This window comes from Pocillopora damicornis, chromosome 7, assembly GCF_964200805.1.
Source record: "Pocillopora damicornis chromosome 7, jaPocDami1.2, whole genome shotgun sequence".
Lineage (NCBI taxonomy): Eukaryota > Metazoa > Cnidaria > Anthozoa > Scleractinia > Pocilloporidae > Pocillopora > Pocillopora damicornis.
Window position 1 is genome coordinate 20368801 of NC_142676.1, and position 19105 is coordinate 20387905.

Here is a 19105-nt window from a genome sequence, read left to right on the forward strand (position 1 = left end):
ATTTTGGGTGATGTCCATTGTACTTTCGTCATCGTATGTCGCAGAGAGCATTGTATCGTTTTGGTACAGCCTTCTCACTACAGCATCATGTTTGGCGATTTCCATTCCGTCGTGCGCGGTGATTTTCCGATGGCTGCGTCGGCAGCAAACTCGCCCCTCGCGCCACTCGGTCAGATTGTGGAATGAACGGCAAAGCCCTCACCATTCTCAATCCAAGGTCGTCACGGTTTGTCGGAATTTTTTTGGATTATGGCTGCTAAAACACTGAAAAATCCGTATCGCTTACAGACAGTGACGTTCTCACAAAGGCATGTGCGCCTGCATTCACAGGCGTGAACCTGAGTGAACACAAATTCAAACTTGAGAGACAACGCATGGTGAAAATGGTTTAAGTTTAAAGCAAGGTGGCGTCTTGCACGGCTGTTCTTGGCAAAGAGTGTCTTGCACATTACTTGGTGCTCACAGTACCCATGTAACACTGTGCGACGAACGGTGTGCTGACTTCTAAAAGAAACAGACTTCTAACTACAACGAGGTACGTTTCACGGTTTAGAATAATCAGCAAAATGAACATCCAGTTTAAACAGAGATTTCTCTCAAGCTACATAGACTTTCACTTCTTCTCACTTTGCGCAAGCGAAGTAGCTATGACACTGCTAAGTATCTGACGAACTCTTATGCTTGAGACAAAAGGCACGTCCGCTATGTTAGCGAACGACTTTGTTATTTTCAACCAATAGATTTTTAAGGAAGTAAGGAATAATAGGTCACATGGTTGATGAATAGCAGAAGCGATAATTTTAATTTAGTGCAGAAACCAAACTGGGGTTCGACCTGTGAGAGCTTATTTCGGTTTCTGAAGCATTTCTGCTTATCCTCCTATGACAGCGGCTTAGCTCACTATCTGTCACGGAGCGAGTAACGTAGCCATTTGTAATACAAACTCAAGCAAATTTATGCTAGTTAAAATTATTATTTATTACGGAATTAGGCGGCTTTTTTTAGGAGGTTTCTCATATATGTATAGTTATTTTACACAAGACTTTCCATTTTATTTCAATAACACTACTTACAATGAAAACACATATCGCGATTACCAAAATCGGTCTTGCATTCTTACATGCTGCGCTTAAAATTGGTAAAAAAATCTTTAAAAGGAAATGCCTGATTCTCTTGAAGCGATTTTATAACTAAAATTTTATCTTCACCAACTAAACTCATATGCCAAATCACTGCTTCTTTTAACGTTGTTGCTTTCAGAGTTTTCTGTTTTTCTTCCGATTTGTTTTGCTGTTCTTTTGCTTAGTTCGGGTTTTCTCTCTTTTCCGTAAATTGTTAGCGACGACGCCCTGACGCCCACAAGATAAAAGCAAGAGTCATTTAACAGATAAAAAGTAAATAGAAATCTTTTGAATTGTCATGGACACCCTCCAGTTAAAAACAAAACTTAGTTAAAAGATAAAATGTATATACAAAATATTTCAAAGCCGTATTTATAATGCAAACCTCTAGACAAATGTCGATGTCTGAGAAGGGACAGTGGTAAACAAAGTAATCTTAAACGACTCCCATTCATTCAAGGTACGTCACCAACATAAACGCAGCTCATAGCGGAAGGTACTTCACATTAATAAACATAGGCACATACGAAAACCTACTTCCTATAAACAGTGTTCCACAGCATTATCTCAACAACAAAAATCTAAGAAAGCACTTTGCCTCAATATTGATGTCCTCCAAGCCCACACTGAAACTTAATCTTCCTCGTATACTGTAACTCCTGTTACGTGCCTGCAGTGTGACGTCAACATCCGGGACATCGGCCATGTGCTTTGTCGAAAACGAACTAATCGCGTGTTTGTACTGGCATGTCTTGCTAACCATAATTGTTGAGTTACGGTCACTCTAAAATCGAAACAGTCGGTAAGTTCCATCGTATTTTGTGTGTATTGTAATTTCGCTCGTTAAAGGTTCCTTATTGCCTAACTGGATGTTTACTCGGTTGTATTACTGGAACATTTATGGATTTTCATTGGAATACCTGTAAATAATTCGTTGAGTTTTCGCTTTCGAGTCTTATGCTTATGTGGTTCTGCGAACTGCCTAATATATACCGCAGCGTTCTCTTCTGAAGATTTCTTTTCCAGTCCTTCAATAGCAAGCTTGGCGGCTGTAGCTTTAGCAATCTTCTTGTTCGGTCCTTTTCCAGTGTACTCTCCCCAGTACACTCTCAGAGTAAGCTGAATCTTTCCATCATCAAGGGTCTCCGCTTTCCTAGAGAAAACAAAGCAAAACAAAAAACATGAAAATTCGTGATCAAGAACTCATTGTTTGATAGCCGACTGGCAAACAAGGCCTCTTTGACTCGTTATACGCTGGAGATGAAAGTAACGCACGCCAGAAGACGCGCCTGAAAAAGCAAGTAACGCTTGGCGTTGCGTAAACCTTATGCGGCCACTCTCATGCGCGTGTTGTCATTCGCGCTTTTTAATACTTTACTGACTGGTGTACAGATCATGAGCGGACAAGTGAACTTTTTTGTAAGAGTAAGATCCTGCAATTTGGTAAATAAAACCGAGCCACTGCCGAAATTCTGTGTAATCTTTCTCAATATCTCCCTATCTCGAGATATAATATTGAAAATTTCGTGTTGCGCCACACTATTTTTGCCCATGTTTTTGGAAAGGTCTCCCGCACTCTGCCACACTTTAATGAACAATTTTTTTTAAAGACTGCTTCCACAGTTCATAAATATCGTTTTTGGGAAAAATGCAGTCCATTACCCTCTAAAATTGTTTTCACCTTTAGGGCAGTTAGTCTGAGACGTATGCAGGGAGAGTCAACCAACCCGGCATAACTGTACTGAACTGTACACTCACCCAAAGTCAGCCTTCTCGTCTTCCTCGTAGACAAGTCTGATGGGATTTCGCGGTATGTTCACTGAGTAATGATCTGAATAGAAAAATCATATCAATGAATATTTCTAGTGCTTTCCTCTAGGTTCGTATTTCAAGTGCCTTCCTTTACACTTTGGAGTTGATAGCTAGGGTTGAATTCTTAAACTCCATGCTGAATGTACTTTCTCTGACTCATTCTCACTCCTTTCCTTTCTTATTGCGAAAAAAACTTCGGAGCTCTCCGCTGATAAGGCTTTTAAGGATGGGAGGTTGATCCACCCTCGCGGGTGGCGATGGCCAACTTACCGATGTAGGGTTTCATCATGCGGTAGTACACACCCCAGGTTTTAGTCAAATCCATATCGCTGTCCAAAAATATCGCGCCTGCTACTGATTCAAAGATGTCACCAAGAACTTTAGGCGCCTCGATTCCTTCTTCTTCTTCAGACACAATAATAAATGGGTCAGCGGTGACCTGCCAAATAATTGTTAACAAAGAAACATACCTTATAAATCAACTGGAGAAAATATTCATTAACCGTCTGGCCCATGAGAGTAATTAGCACCTAATTTCTCCTTACGATATCAGCCCTGAATCACATGCTAAGGTCACGAGAATAAAGGAAACGTCTCTATCACCAACTAAAGAAGCTCTTGATTGTTCAATAACTTCTCCTTGTCAGCACCTTAGGAAATGTATGGCGGACAGAATGGAGAATAAGAAAACTGATGTAAAGGATTAAAGAATAAAGTTCACCCTACCGTTTGAAGCTGATTATCTTTCCTCTCTTCGGCCTCATCTTCTACTCTGTCAACAAAGTTCTTCACTGTTTGGAACCACTTTGGAGACATATGCTTCAGATACTTGTGGTAACTGTGTTCTACGGCAAGGGTGGCAAAGATGTTATTATTCACCAAGGCCTGTCGTATATCGGTCAGTTCCCCTGGTGACAAGTTGACGTGACGGAAGTATAAATGTTGCGTGACCAAAAAGTCCAACAGAGCATCGCCGAGGAACTCGAGTCTTTCGTAACTTGGCGTGACACGGTTTTCGTGGTAGGACGCATGGGTTAGCGCTTCTACCAAATACAACTTGTGCTGGAAATTGTACGAGATTGATTCGTTTTCAAAGTTTTCCAGGCCAGAAGTGAGGCGGAAAACCATATCTCCTTTATCTTGCGCTGCTGTTATTTTTGTCTGATCTGGCCAAAATCTAGCATAGCAACCCGATTTACTATTCTCCGCCCGCGGATCAATGTCGACTTTGACGTCAACTTCAGGTAAAACTTTTAGCCCCAGAAACTTCATAAATCGCAACGCGCCAAGATAACCACAGGATATTAGATACGCTCCGATAAGTCCTTCGATGCTGTCAGCTATGGACTTGTCCGCAATCTTTTGAGTGTTGCATTTCTGGCGCATTTCTGAGGTCTCGTCAACTTCCATCGCCTCGACCGTGTCCCAGCTGTCAACTTCCATGGGTGGACTACCTGTGGTGCGATTCGGTGGTACGTCGCCAAACTGACATCCCGTAGGACACCACACGTCGCGAGCCAACTGCGTGTTCTGGAGATACTCGCCCAGAGATTTCTTGGCCGCTGCTCGGTACAACGCTAAATTACTAATCTGGTTTGTCCTACGTCGGGTCAGCTTGCCTTCGTCTTTATCGCTGTATGCGCAGAAGAGATGAATAGACACGGCCAGCTTCAGAAATGAGTCTCCCAGCATCTCCAGCCTCTCCAGATGAAATGCATCTCCGCTGTGGGTGGTGGTAATAGCTTGAAGAACGAGAGAGGAGTCAGGATGATTAGCAGATGATGGAGTGTAACGGAACATCGACCTGATGTCGGAGAAAAGTGCATCGTCTTCTACCTCCGTGGGCGCCTCTCTCGAGCTCTCTTCTGCTCCAATAGGAGGGAGACTTGATTCATCTGTTGTGTCGCGTACACCGGCAACCATGGCCTTGAGATCGGCAACAAGGAGGAGGGAGGTAACACGCTGTAGAACAGAAGGTAGAATCTGAGACACGCTCAGAAGAGAAGCGCGAATGGGAATATGGTCACACAACTCTGGAACAAGACAAATCACATCGCGCTTGTTTTTTGTTCCTAGTTTTCGGTCCACTAGAAAATTCACTCTACTGGAGAGCTCTTTCACTTCCACCAGAGGTTGATTCCTATTCGAAATGCGTCCCCTTTCTCCGTATTTACGGCGAAAATATTCTTCATAAGTGTCGCCATGCAACATTTCTGGGAACGGAGATATCGGAGTCAGATCGTCACAAACATTCAAAACAGCGTACTTTTGTGGAGATTCAACGTAGTTCTTTGTTACTACTGCGTCTACGACGATGGGCAGATTTCCACGGCTTTGTTTGGGTGCGCGCGAAAGCTCCTCTCTCATGCAATCAAAGTCAATACTCCTTCCTGAAGCCTTCAACATAACAATGAAGTAACCATCCACACTTCCAGGTGTGAATTCCACAGGAGAGCGTAGAACGTGACTAAAGAGAAAGAGATGAAACTCGCGAAGAATGTCCAAGTCTTGTTTAGTGATGTTTACACGTAAAGGAGATCTATGACACTGGAAGGATACCGTGACTTCGCCATAGTTAGGATACAGTTTGAATGATCGTATCTGAAGAGTGAAAAAATTGCATTGTAAGATGAAGGTCAACATTTTTGGTGTGTGTGACTGGTAAAAGTGGTATATGCTGCAATCGTGGACCTTTAGGAGCCAATAAGTAAAACAAAAACAACCAAACTGCCTAAAGAGCAGGAAAACGGAGGCGACCAACTCGTGATTGGTTTCAGTTTTTGCAGCTGATTGGCTGAAAGAGAGGTGCAAGGTTTATGGACCAATCACAGAGCGACACTGGATTGAAAATTGGTCTACAGAATTCGGTTACCTGATAAGTAATGAAATATTAATAATCAAGTACTAACGCAAGGAACTCTTTTCGTTGTCAGCATTCCAAACGTACAAGTTTCATCGAGGAACAGTCGCTCACTAACGACAAACTCTTGTGGCCGAGTAAGTTTAGTGACTTGTATGGTGATGGTCGTGAGGAACTGGGGCTGACCATCCTGTACCAAGCTCCTGACAAATACTTCAGGAACCTGGGCAAGAACAAAACATCAGGTCACGGATGTGCAAAGGGCGGATAACGCTATCAAATGGATAAATTGCTTTCCAGCGGATAAGTGATAGCAAAACATACTGCGTTCTCCACCGGATAGAGTTTTATCCAGTGGATAGTATTATCCAATCTCCGACCAAAAGGGGCCAGGTAAAGAAAGTGCAAATATTTGTCAATAGCGTAACCGAAGGAAAAACTTGAGTTCATCGCAAGGATTCGAACTTGGGTTTCATGTTCGAACGCTCTGCCAACGGCGATACAAAAAATAAGCTATATACTCAGTCCTACGAAATCTTTGGGATAATCTGGGGTGCAATAGTGTATGCTTATTGGCTGAGCGGGAGGGCCGAATGGGAGAGTATTTTGCCCTCGGTCCTGGGTTACGAACCAAGCACAGCAACGTGCTTATGTCAAGACCAAGAAAGAAATATTTTTCCTTTCGGCCCGGCTTAAATCAACCAATAAGCATTTCATCATATGATACCCGCTCTCGTTCATTCCTCCTTGTTTTTTTCAGCTCGCACCTCGCGAGGCCGTACGCACCGTCGTGGAACTTTTTCCAGCCCTGCCCACCCTACCGTGCATGGGTGGGTAATGTTTTACGATAATTCAACTACTTACCTTTCTCACATACTGACGTCTTCTCATCTTTGTTCCAGCTTTTGGTTTCTTTCCGCCGGGCTCAGCTGCTGCTTCTTCTTCTTCTTCCAAACCACTTTCCTCGTCAGATAAAGTCTGCTTTGGTAATAGGTCATCATCAAGCTCACCAATCTTGTGAAGCTTTTCACAGGCTTTGAGCGCAGCTGCCATCTTGGCTTGGTTCTTACTTGGCATTGGTTCACCCTGATGAAATACAGAGAGAGGATTCTCATGTGAGCAATTAACATGTAATTTCTTCTTGTAATTCCAATATGTTACATAGCAAACAGGTTAGGAGAACATAAATTCATCAGCTTTAAGGTGTTGTCTTGATATAACATCATATTCTCCTCTCCAATATACAAGGAAATGTATGGCAGTTAGTAGGGAAAATTGCTTGCAGAACCTTGGAGTTACTGGGTTAATTCCCAATAGCTAACAAACAGTTCTTGTTTGAAATTACAATGCTTTTCCTTGAAGCTTGGTTCAGAGAATGAGAGCAGTTTTGAGTTGAGAGTCACAAAACCAAAACCAGAGTACTAATAACCAATCAGAAGACAGATAAACATTAAGAGGCGATCTCTGTAAGAGCGTTCCAGGGCATTTCGCATCGGAAAAAAGTTTTCCCTCAAACTTTTCCCAATAAACTATCTTTGGTTACAAGTAAATAAAACCACATTAGTTTCTGGAAATACGTTAAAATAAAATTTTTAGAGCTCTTAAAAGTCAAAGCTGCAAAAGGCCCTTTTTTGACCTCTTGCGACATCGAAAATTTCAAAAGTTGAATAGCTCGGTCCTCGTATCACACCGCATGCAGCAAAAAATATTTTGTATTCTTAAAGTGTGCGATATATAAGGTGTATAAAATGCATTTCAATTTTGATATTCGTTTATTCAGAGGCTCGTCAAAATTTATTTAAAAACACTCGTTGAAAAGCTTTCTGAAATTGGTTAAAAGTACTCTTTCTTTCTTGGTTGATATTGCTCAAGTCCAGACCAGACCATTAAAAAATCCGCTTGATTTCTGCTAATAAGATGTTTGGCTGCAGAAAAATATAAAAACATCTTGCACTTATTGATTTTCTTCGCCGAGGTGACTTCGAACTTTTAGCGATATTGCTAGCGTGACAGCCGATTATGCAAATTAGTTCATTGAGCAAACTCCGACCGTTTTATATGAGTAGCTGAATAAATCTTAGCTTTTGACCATTATAAGTAGAAAATAAAGTAGAAAATATACTGGAAAAGCTTTGAGATCACACCGATTAATACCTTAAACATTTTAAAAGGCCAAAAATTTTGACAAATTTTATTATCTCGCGACGAAAGACGTCAACAACAACGTATCGAATATCATAATTTGATTGGCGCTCACAAACCCCTTTTAAATAATTTGGCTTCTGTTATTTCATATTTGAGTTCTGACAGCTTACGCTATTAAAACCTGTATGAACATTTCAAAACCAAACTACAGGATTCTATTTGGTGTAACCGGCGATAATAGCACACACTGAAATACAACGTGACCACTGTCACATAATTCAATTGTGTAATTATCCTGAATTGCTTCTCCCTTCGTAATAAAGCAGCGATAACATCGCCTTTTGGATCAGAATTCTGGTCGGCAGAAATAAGAGAAATTTTGCCTGCACACCAGTCTTTATGAAAGTTTCTATTTAGAACTCTAGAGAGTTCTTGTGGAAAAGGACCCCGCGATTTTTGAGGAAATAAATTATTACGTTACGTGTCACCTCATTTTTCCAACAATTAGCTATATCTATATCGTAAAGTGCGTAATTTTATTAGCTGTAATTCATATCTCTTTCGGTACTGGTTTGCTTGGGATTAATAACAAAAAATTCTTGAAGCGTTATTCGCCACAAGAAGTCCTGTTTTCAGTCGCGTTCCTCAGAAACTTCGTTCGGAGACTGACGAGGAGTTTCCGGTTTGTTTAACTTGCCTCAGAGTACTGACTCAATAAAGAGTCAATCCATTTGTCAAAAGAGAGTTTCACAGAAGGAGAGCTTATCTTTGCAAGGGCTGGCCAGTTCGATGTAGAAGACTCAGTTATAGCAAAATGTGGGTCTGCGCAAAGCATAGGCACACTTGTGGGAAGTTCTGGCGCCAAAGTTCAGCGTGCCAGTATCCGACACACCCTGGTAGCGATTCCAAATGGGTAAAGAGCCGGTATTCTGTCAATTTGCAAATGTCAAAGGCCATTTCTAAGATGTATGGCGTTCTATAGAGGTTTAGACAATACTGCAGCTGAGGGAGCGTATGGTTTCAAAGATTTTTCTCCAAATTATAGACGAATTGGAAAGCGTGGGAGCAGAAAAGGACTAGCGTAAAGAAGTTGGGAAGAGGCTTTAGGAGAGCAAGTTGTATTTGAATACTACATACCGTAATCGCTGCGAAGAGGAAGATAGAAAATGTGCCGATCACTGTAGGGTCTTTGCACTGAGCCATGCTGGTGACACTGACGTTCAGAAAGTATGCAGTCACAGTCACAACGTGAGGTGTGAGGATTGTGAGAAGCTGAAGAGTATTTTTGAAGGAGTAAAAGGCGCTATTTCTGAGTACACAATACAGTTGGGTAGGTTTCAGAGAGAGGCGAGGAACACAGTAATGGATGAGATAGGATTGAAACATCCAATCATGTTTGATATCTATGACGTGTGCTCGTGGCAAGAGAAGCAAGGATGCCTAGCATCAAAGTCAAGATGCTAAGAGACATGTGCAAACATTTTGAGCTCGCATTCAAAATGCAAGATACAAATGCAGCACCTCTTGCAAAAATTGAGGAAATGATTTCGGAGTGCAGATGTTATGCACTCTAGTTATGACATCCACCCGTTAATTATGGAAATGCGATATCCTTTTTCACAAGAACTCTTCAAACTTATGAGAAGGGACTGTTATGCAGACAGGCGTGACGACCAAATATCATTTTTTCCCGTTTCAGCTAGAAATCCGAGCAATCGCTGCTTTATTTGGACGTGGGAAGTATTCAGGACAATTACACAATTTGTCCATTTACGTGACAGAGTCAATGGTCACGGTGTATTTCTGTGTGTGCTGTTATCGCCGGTTACACTAAATTGAATCCTGTAGTTTGGTTTTGAAATATTCATACAGGTTTGAAAAGCGTAAGCCATCAGAACTCAAATGTGAAATAATAGAAGCCAAATTTTTAAAAAAGTTCGCGAGCGCTAATCAAATTATGATATTCGATACGTTGTTGTTAACGTCTTTCGTCACGAGATATTAAAAATTGTCAAATTTTGGCCTTTTGAAAAGCTTAAAGTATTAATCAGTGTGGTCTTAAAGCTCTGTCCTACTGTATTTTCTACTTAAAATGGTTAAAATCTAAGATTTATTTAGCTACTCATATAAAACGGTCGGAGTTTGCTCAATGAACTAATTTGCATAATCGGCTGTCACGCTAGCAATACTGCTAAAAGTTTGAAGTCACCTCGGCGAAGAAAATCAATAAGTGCAAGATGTTTTTATATTTTTCTGCAGCCAAACATCTTATTAGCAGAAATCAAGCGGATTTTTTAATGGTCTGGTCTGGACTTGAGCAATATCAACCAAGAAAGAAAGAGTACTTTTAACCAATTTCAGAAAGCTTTCCAACGAGTGTTTTTAAATAAATTTTGACGAGCCTCTGAATAAACGAATATCAAAATTGAAATGCATTTTGTACACCTTATATATCGCACACTTTAAGAATACAAAATATTTTTTGCTGCATGCGGTGTGATACGAGGACCGGGCTATTCAACTTTTGAAATTTTCGATGTCGCAAGAGGTCAAAAAAGGGCCTTTTGCAGCTTTGACTTTTGAGAGCTCTAAAAATTTTATTTTAACGTATTTCCAGAAACTAATGTGGTTTTATTTACTTATTACCAAAGATAGTTTATTGAGAAAACTTTGAGGGAAAACTTTTTTCCGATGCGAAATGCCCTGGACCGCTCTTACAGAGATCGCCTCTTAATAGCCAATGAGAATGACAGTGAAAATAAGTATATTTCTTTGGTAAGGTTTATATTTCTTTGTTTAAAAAAAGAGAAGTCCTCCAAACTCACTATTATATCTTCACGTAGTGGACAGTTTGTTGGGAGTGTTAGTTTACACTTGTAACCATCTTTCCTAATTTCTTCGACCTTGTAAACTGGCCTGGGCTGAGTAAACCGGTCTCCTGGAAGCTTTGAACAGTACCTGAAACAACAAAAGTAGAAATATTGATATAATTCAAGGTTTATAAAGTTTATAATAAGTAATTAATCTTCTTTATATTAAATATAAAATTTAAATTTAAGTCAAAATTTAAAAGAGCATAACTTTTATGTTGATGTGGTGTAAGAGCTTTTAAAGAGGCAGTGTACTCCCTTAATTTGAACTTGATTTTTGGTGAAAAATAAGAGGTAATACAAGCAGTAAATTGTACCAGTTGCCTCCAGAAAAGGAGAACAATGGAGAGCTGTCAATTATTAATCAGTTTGTTGTTGCTACGGGGTGATCTTGAGTTTTGTGGGGAAGCAAGCAGCTGGCTTTACAGCAGTACTCATGGTAAATACAAATCACCCCTTTCACAATAGGAGCCCAAGTTTGTTACCCATAAATGGCACATCTTCCTTTTTTACACTTACATTACTCAACAATAAAGAACTCAACCAATACCGGTAATCTTAAATCTAAAACCACCTCAAAATTGGAAGTTAATAAATTCCTTGCACTTACTTTGAAAGTAAAGAAACACTGCTGCTCATAGTTACTCTAGCTCCCTTGCCATTTACTGGTATGTACGGCAGCAAGAAATCTGTGTCTACTGATTCATTACACTCCTCCACTGATGGCTCCAACCGATCATGGCATCTTTCCAACAAGGTTTTCTCAATTGCACGCAACATCTAGGGTATAAGTCATTTTTAAAAAGCTTCCTAACAGTGTACATTTGTTACTGTCATTCGCTCAGGTTAATATGTGTTTATTTGCAATATTCAAACCAACTTTCCCAGCTCAGCTTAAAGCTGGTCTAAATGGCAGCCTGTATAAACAATGTAAAAGGCCAGACTATGAGTGACATCTACATTCCCTATTCTTTGTGAGAAATACATGGGTTCCTTAATGTCCCCTGCCAATCATTACAGAGGAGATGAGGCTTACGGCTTATTATCCTTTTCCGAGTTGACTAGAATGTCTAACTATTTGCAGATGTCTTAGCAAAGGTAGCACACTTCTCAGTTATTCTAAGACCCTGAGTTTTGGTTGGCAGTCTGGGGCTTGAACCTTCAATCTCCCACACCACAGTCTGGTGCTCTACAACCTCCGCGAAACATTATCAATGACAATCACCAAAATACAGGATAGGTATGGATTTTTACTGACTTTATTACATTAAAAAATGTACCTCCAATTCATTCTCTTTTTCCACTTGCTCTTTTTCATCCACCAGCATGTAGTACCTGGAACCTTTGGCACGAGCTCTGCCCTTTGACTGTACATAGGAACGATAATTCTTTGGGAAATCAAACCTGCAGACAACATTGCACTTGGGAATATCTAATCCCTCCTCAACAACAGAGGTGGCTATCAGCACATTGAATTCATGTCTTTTCTTGTCATTTCTGAACTTGCGCAGCACTTCCTCCTGTTTCTTAAAATTCATCTCTGCATTACTGAAGTAGTTAACCTTTGCATCTGTGCCGTGACCAATCACAAAGTTACTTTTGATGAATGAGAGCTCCTGATCTAGTTTGGCAGCCATGTTAAGTTGTTTACTGAGGATCAGTGCTGTGTATCGTCTTTCAACAAAGACAATGGCACAGAGGGTCTTCTCCTCTTCGGATGCTGCAAAATAACCAAACTGGGGATCACCAAGCTGTTTTGCAGAGTGGCATTCAAAAACCACTCTTGCACATTGAATTCAGAAAACAGATTTCAAGAAAGATCCAATTTAAAAGCTGGCTTTTGAGTGTGTAGGGATTAACAAAAAACAAAAATAAACCTACAAGATCATTATTATTAATATCATTATTAACAATTAGCTAAATCTTCCTTAAGGTGAAGCTGGGTAGCAGATGTAGCCATGTTTGATCCTTCTGCCCTTGTGATTGTTCTTCAACTGAAAGCCTTTTCTTGATTGAATGAGGAGATGGTTACAGAAGTTCAAAATGTCCTCTAAATATTGATCTCCCCTGAGAGATTATCATGGTTGCTATTATCAAAATTTTTGTTCTTAAATTTCCTCTTATAAAAATTGTAATCATTATGGTGCTATTATTATTATCAATACTTTTTTTATTACCACTACTACTATTAATATTAGTGCCATCAGATATTATTGATGTTATTACTGTTACTATGATAGAGGGTTCCATTTCACCTCTTACTGCTAAGAGCAAACCAAAACAAATTTCTCCTCACAATAACATTACAATTCAAATATGAAGGAGCTGAGAAGAGAGAAAAATAATAGGCAGTGGATGTCTTGAAATTTAACACAGAGTCTTAGGGTTGAAATTTTTAGGAAGGTTTGGAGAGATCTTAGGCATGAAAGGGTCAACTTGTGATAAGAAATACAAAAATATCCACTTTGCTAATCTTCTGTTTTGGTCTCCATGAAGGAGATAAAAAAGTAAGTTTCATAAATAAAGCAGTCAGCAGAGTATTCCTTACCTTCATGCTGTGAGTTAGCAAACTCCCTGAAAACACTCAGAAGTTTTTCAAGTTTAGGCATGAAGTAGCAATGTTCACTGTCCTCAGACCTATCATTTTCAGTAAAATTACAGTAAGTTCTTCGCAGTTGACGCAGCTGGTTGGCACTACACTCACATGCTCTGTCTACAAGAAAAGATCAAGGTTTATAAGTGTATTCCATTCCAGTTGATCAAAAGATGCCAACAAAGGGCATTTTTTATCCATCTCAGGTTAATTTTGCTTGAATTGGAATAATTCAGTCTTATGAGCAGAGAGTTTGGCACACTCTGATTCTTTTCCAATAAACATTAAGTCAATCTCTATTCTGTAGGTTGAACTTTTTGACCCTCAGAGTGACTAGCATCCAATTTCTTCTTACAATATAACGCCAGCCTGAATCAACCAATAAGGTAACAAGAATATAGGAAATGATCACCACCTAAAGAAGCTGTTGATTGTTAAACAAGTTCTCCTTGTCAGCACATTAAGAAATATATAGAGAACAGTTTGGAGAACATGTATACTGATGTTAGGATGTAATGATTTAAAGCAAAATTTAAAAACAATCCTACATGGCCAAAATGTTTGGAAATGGAGGCATGAGATTTTTTCCCTTCTTTTTGGAAACTAATATTTGGTTCATGTTGACTGTATAATTATGATTTTAAAAACTTGACTTGAACTTGGGGCATAGTTACATTTATCTCTCAAACTGAAACTGTACCATACCTAGATCCTCGATTAAGTATTCCGCCACTTTAAATGCAGCCCAAGGGCCCAATTCATCCAATGTCTCCTTACATTCCATCAAGGCCAACTTAGCATTCCGGTGCACATGTTCATCACAGCTGGACACCCGAGGGTTGCAAAGAAGATCAATTCCTTGTGTTAAGACATCTGACAGTTTCTTGATCAAAATGTTCACATTTTCATCAGTGCTCTGGCTTGGGTAAACAAGGACCAGTTCTTTGGGTTTAGCAGCATATTTTTCAACATCATCATCTTGACTTGTTTCGCATGTAGATCTTAATGTGCGTTCCAGCGCTTGGATCTCTGATTCAATTTTATAAGGTTTTACTTTTCCATTTACTATCGAGGCAGTTAAACCCATAACTTTGGGTAATGGGCGCTGTGGGCAATTGCTGAAGCACTGCATTATCTGTCTGTAAGGATGATTCTTCTTGGCGTGGTGGCATTCATCAAAGATCAAGAGATTCACTTGTGAAAGAAGTATGTAGCTATGTGACAGCAGGTTGAGGAATATTTGAGCTGTCATGACCAGAACGTTGAATGTATTGAACTCATTTTCCCAAGTGGGCTTTTTCCAGAAATCTACTCCCATCTCTCCAACATAATGCCCGACTTTCAAGTCAGTATGTTTTGCAATTGCTTTTGCCTGTTGGCTGGCTAGTGGAACTGGAAAAAAAGGAAGAACAAGTTAGTTACAAGGGGAGTAGATTTCCTCTAGAACCCTCAAGCTCCTTTGGACTCAAGGAAGTCAGAATAACAGGACATGAAAGACTCTGAAAAAGATGAATTTAAATAAGCTCTCCAGCAAGCCCCTTAGGATACAGTGTTTATGTTTGATGATATAGACTATATGCTCGAATCCTGGGAATCCTTATTTAACTCAGTGCTTGAATAGCATTGTCCTTGGTGTGAGAAATGTGTGAAACAGCTTCAAGAAGTTCCTTGAATGTCCAAACCCACTTTAGATCAACTGCATCTCAGAGATACCTATCTCAAAGCTGCAAGGATTTTATGTTCTTCTGATGATTGAAGAAAGTATAAAGTTGAGAGAAACAAAGCTGTCAGAGTCATTTGTAATGCTAAATGTGAATATTTTAATGATACTTTTGATGCCAACAAGAACAATTCCAAGTCAATGTGGAAGACAATTAAATCTTTAACAGGTGGCAAAAAGAATGCAAAATCTTTTAGTTGCTTCAAAGATGGTGACTGCATTACTGATGACAAAAAAGGCATGGCTGATCTATTTAGCAGACATTTTGCATCCATGACTGGAAGTTTAAGATCTACTTTGCCAAGTGTCAACTGGAATTTTGACAACCTACACAACTTTGTCAATTCAAGAAAAAACCCTGATGTGCCATTTCCTGTTCCTACAGTAACACCATCCATTGTCAATACAATTTTTTTGAGTATCAGTCCTGATCAAGCTGTTGGTATTAATTGTAACAGATTACAATTATTGAGGATAGCAGCTCCTGAAATAGTGCCTTCTGTTGCCCGGCTTATAAATTTTTTCATTAAGAATGGAGTGTTCCTTAAGTGATGGAAGAAAGCATAAGTCACTCCTTTGTTCAAAGGTGGCAAAAAAGATGATCGTTCCAATTTCCCACTATCAGTCCTTCCAGTGCTTTCAAAAGTGGTTGAATGTTATATCCATGACTGTTTCTATGCCAGTCTGTCTGAGAACAACCTTATATGACCATGGTCAGTCTAAATTTAGAAAACAGCTCAGCTCCGATCCTATTTAATAAACAGCAACAAGTTGTCTCTATTGATGGCAGTGACTCTGAACCTTCTGTGATTAAGCATGGTGTCCCTTAGGGAATTATTCTGGACCCATTGTTTTTCATTCTTTTTATCAAAAACTTGCTTTTCTATGGGTTATCTTCCCAAATAGATCTATATGCTGATGATACCACTTAAACATCATCTGCTCAATATAAAGACACTTCATCTTTCTCTTCTTATGTTGAAAATGTTTGTAAAAAACTTTCTCAACACATGAAGTAATGATATTGATATTATGAGAGCATGATGAGACCTGTATTAAATTAAGTTGCTGTTGTTTGAACCAATTGTAAAAAGGACCTTTTAGGTAGAACGCTGAGATTATAGAAGCATGCAGCTAGACTTGTTATGGATGCTGATTCTTAGGTCTCTTCTGTCAGATTATTAGATGATTTAAGTTGGTTACCTTTTCATGAGGAGGCTAAAATTTCCAAATGTCTAATTGCATTTAAGAGACTTTGAGGAGAATCATTTGCATATATTACTAGCCTTTTAACATATAATAGTGTTCTTCACTCTTGTAACACTGGGAATGCAAACTATAACTTAGTATGCCCAAAGTTAAAACGTAAATTAGTTGGCGGCAAAACTTTCAATGTTACTGCATGTCAACTATGGAACAGTTTACTTATCACCTTATGACAGAAGACATCTGTACAAAGTGTTAAAAATGCCTTAAGGCAATTTTTTCTCAGAAGTCAACAGAATTTGAATCATTTTATAGTTTAATAGGTTCCTTTTTACAGTTTCATGACTCTGTCATTTAATCCTTGAGATCTACTTTATGTTAGATTTTATCATAGGATTTTTAATTTTTCAACTGTTCTTTTATTTCTTTAATAATGTATTTATTTTTACTTCTGGATATCTAAATTTGTATTAGTATTATCATATGTATTCTATAAGGGCTTCAAGTTTATTAGCCTTTTGGCTATTAAGTGCTACCCTCTTTAAATAAATAAAGATTTTACTGGAATGTAAACCACATTCTTGATCTTATATTTTAGTTTCTGGCATCGAAAGTTCATATATATCATAACCAGACCAAAACAAGGAAAGATCTATGATCATTTCCTCTATTTCCATTGAATTGTATTTAAACCGTATGCGAGGACCGCCACTACCCCTCTTCACAACCCCGGCCCGACCCTCGCTGAGATATCGTACCCACTCCCCCAAGGTAAAGCCGATCTCAAAAAGACGAAACATACACAGATACCTGTATTTACAAGGAAGAAAGTTCTTCGCCCGCCATCTTTATAGTTTCCTCTTACTTCATGAGCGAGTTCTTTTATAAGCATGACACTTATAAACGTTTTGCCAGTTCCCGTGCCCAGACATACGATGGTGTTCCTTTCCTTCGCCCGCTCTAGAAGCTCCACTTGATACGGCCGAGCTGAAAAATTCTCAACGGTTTCTCCACCTGTTTTGCTTTCGGAAGCCTTTTCCATGGTTTCACTTAATAAAATTACAAATGATGAAAAAAGCTTGAGTGTCAATTCAAACTACGACGCCCTACGTTGGAAATCCTCTCACAAAGAAGGGCGATTCAACCGGGAAATTTATTCAGACACAGAAGGTTATTAAGGAAATTATAGGAATTATTAGAGTGGTCGAAATAGGGACAAACAGTTGATCGCCTCCGATCAAGAAATTGCATTCCCTTACCTGATAATTCCTTCACCAAAAAATAAAAACTTTCTTCGACGGTGGAATATTCTCAGCCGAAGATAAAAAGTGAAAATGCTTCGCTAAGCAAAATTAATATTACGATATGTCACGATTTCTTTGACACCTTGCCTTATTTGGTTATTCGCTTAATTAACCCTACAACACAGAACAACAGGAAACCGGCCATGGCATTATTGTGTTTTCCTAGAAAGTACCAAGCATCGATATCCGGGAAAACAACGATTACGTCAAACAAGAGATTTAAAAAAAAAAAAAAAAAAGATATGTAAATATTCCACGTGGCTGGCTTTGAGTTGTAACACTTTCATCAAACAATGTCACGCGCGCTAAAAGAAAATTGTGGTTTTATTTGACTATGGAACTCAACCATGCATATTGATTAAATGGATTGCTTTAAATATATCTTTCATTTTAAAAAGAAAGCGTCCCATATTTTTCGGCGCTTGATGATATCAGTTAGTCAGTTAAGTATTCCGTATAATAAGAGGAAGGCAGAGTGTTTCCAGGAAAATTTTCGAAATCGTGAAATTTTTGAAGCATGAGGGCAGACCTTTGAAAGCATTTTTACAAGGGAAACAAGATCGATGTTTAATTCGGGCATAATTGAATATTTTTTCCCAAAGTTTTAGGCACTCTACTTAGCTGTTTCAGCGAACACCTCTTTAATCTAAAGGGTTACGCCAAAAGTTTGCCCTGTGGAATCTTGTTAATCTTCTCATAACGTTACGAACTGATTTTTTTGTCTCCTTTGATAAGGCAAAGGTATTTTCACTCGGTACATGAAGATATTCAAAGTATTACGAAATGGCTCTGCCATAAATACGCTGCATGTTTATGCTAGAGTTTTCTCTTCCATGTTAGACACATATTGGCGAATTTCATTCCAAGTGCCACGGAAATTCTAAGAAAGGATTAACGTCAATGACTGAGGACCAATTAATATTAATCACCCCAAAGGTGATGATCAAGTAGTATGTAGTCGCCATAACGAATTTTAAACTCTGACGTTTCGAGCGGCTTTTAACACTCCACTAACTTTTTTATCTTTGTAAAAATAATGAAGAAAGAATTCTATCTAAAGAAATCTAAGCAACAGATCGCACTTTCTATCGGTTTACTGGCGTAATGACCCAGGCGGAAAAGCTCGGAAAATTTATAAACCACGAGCCGGAGGAGAGTGATAAACCAACTTTTCAATGGCGCTCGTAGCCCCTCAGTTCTTTTATAAATTGTACATATATCATATAAATATGTTCCGATGCGCATTACAAATGATGAAGATAACTTTTCTCGTGGTGGGGGCTTCCGCACTCGTTAACTTTCTCTTCAAGCTTCTCGCATACAACTTTCACAGAAACTTATGGAGATTGAATAGAGGGAGGCAGAGGATTGGTCGAACCCTGCAGCAAATATGTAGGAGCTAAGAATAGGAGATTTTCTCGTCTCTCACAGGGAGAAAGTGAAATTGGATTAATAAAATGTAGGACTGGCTGAT

At 39.1% G+C, this 19105-nt stretch overlaps 1 protein-coding gene across 1 annotated transcript; it reads right to left on the reverse strand.

Annotated features, from left to right (window-relative positions):
• Window positions 1-1847: 1847 nt before the first annotated feature.
• LOC113670557 (endoribonuclease Dicer-like) lies at window positions 1848-17711 on the reverse strand. Its single transcript, XM_089211172.1, has 13 exons — window positions 17587-17711; window positions 17138-17376; window positions 14107-14793; window positions 13357-13521; window positions 12089-12528; window positions 11419-11588; window positions 10764-10896; window positions 6658-6879; window positions 5843-6016; window positions 3660-5534; window positions 3204-3372; window positions 2880-2952; window positions 1848-2274 (listed from the first exon to the last, which is right to left on the reverse strand). Exons 2-13 carry the CDS (start codon window positions 17367-17369, stop codon window positions 1995-1997), a joined length of 4620 nt encoding a protein of 1539 aa, XP_089067298.1. The 5' UTR covers window positions 17370-17376; window positions 17587-17711; the 3' UTR covers window positions 1848-1994.
• Between the last annotated feature and the right edge of the window lie 1394 nt (window positions 17712-19105).

Bases quoted from the DNA above. Each gene is read 5' to 3' on its own strand.
- LOC113670557 (XM_089211172.1), bottom strand. From the start codon at position 17,369: ATGGAAAAGGCTTCCGAAAGCAAAACAGGTGGAGAAACCGTTGAGAAT. The intron at 6,880-10,763 runs GTGAGTTTGGAG...GTATTTCATCAG, and splicing joins CACTACGTGAAGATATAATA to GGTGAACCAATGCCAAGTAA. The intron at 3,373-3,659 runs GTAGGGTGAACT...ATTATTTGGCAG, and splicing joins AAGATAATCAGCTTCAAACG to GTCACCGCTGACCCATTTAT.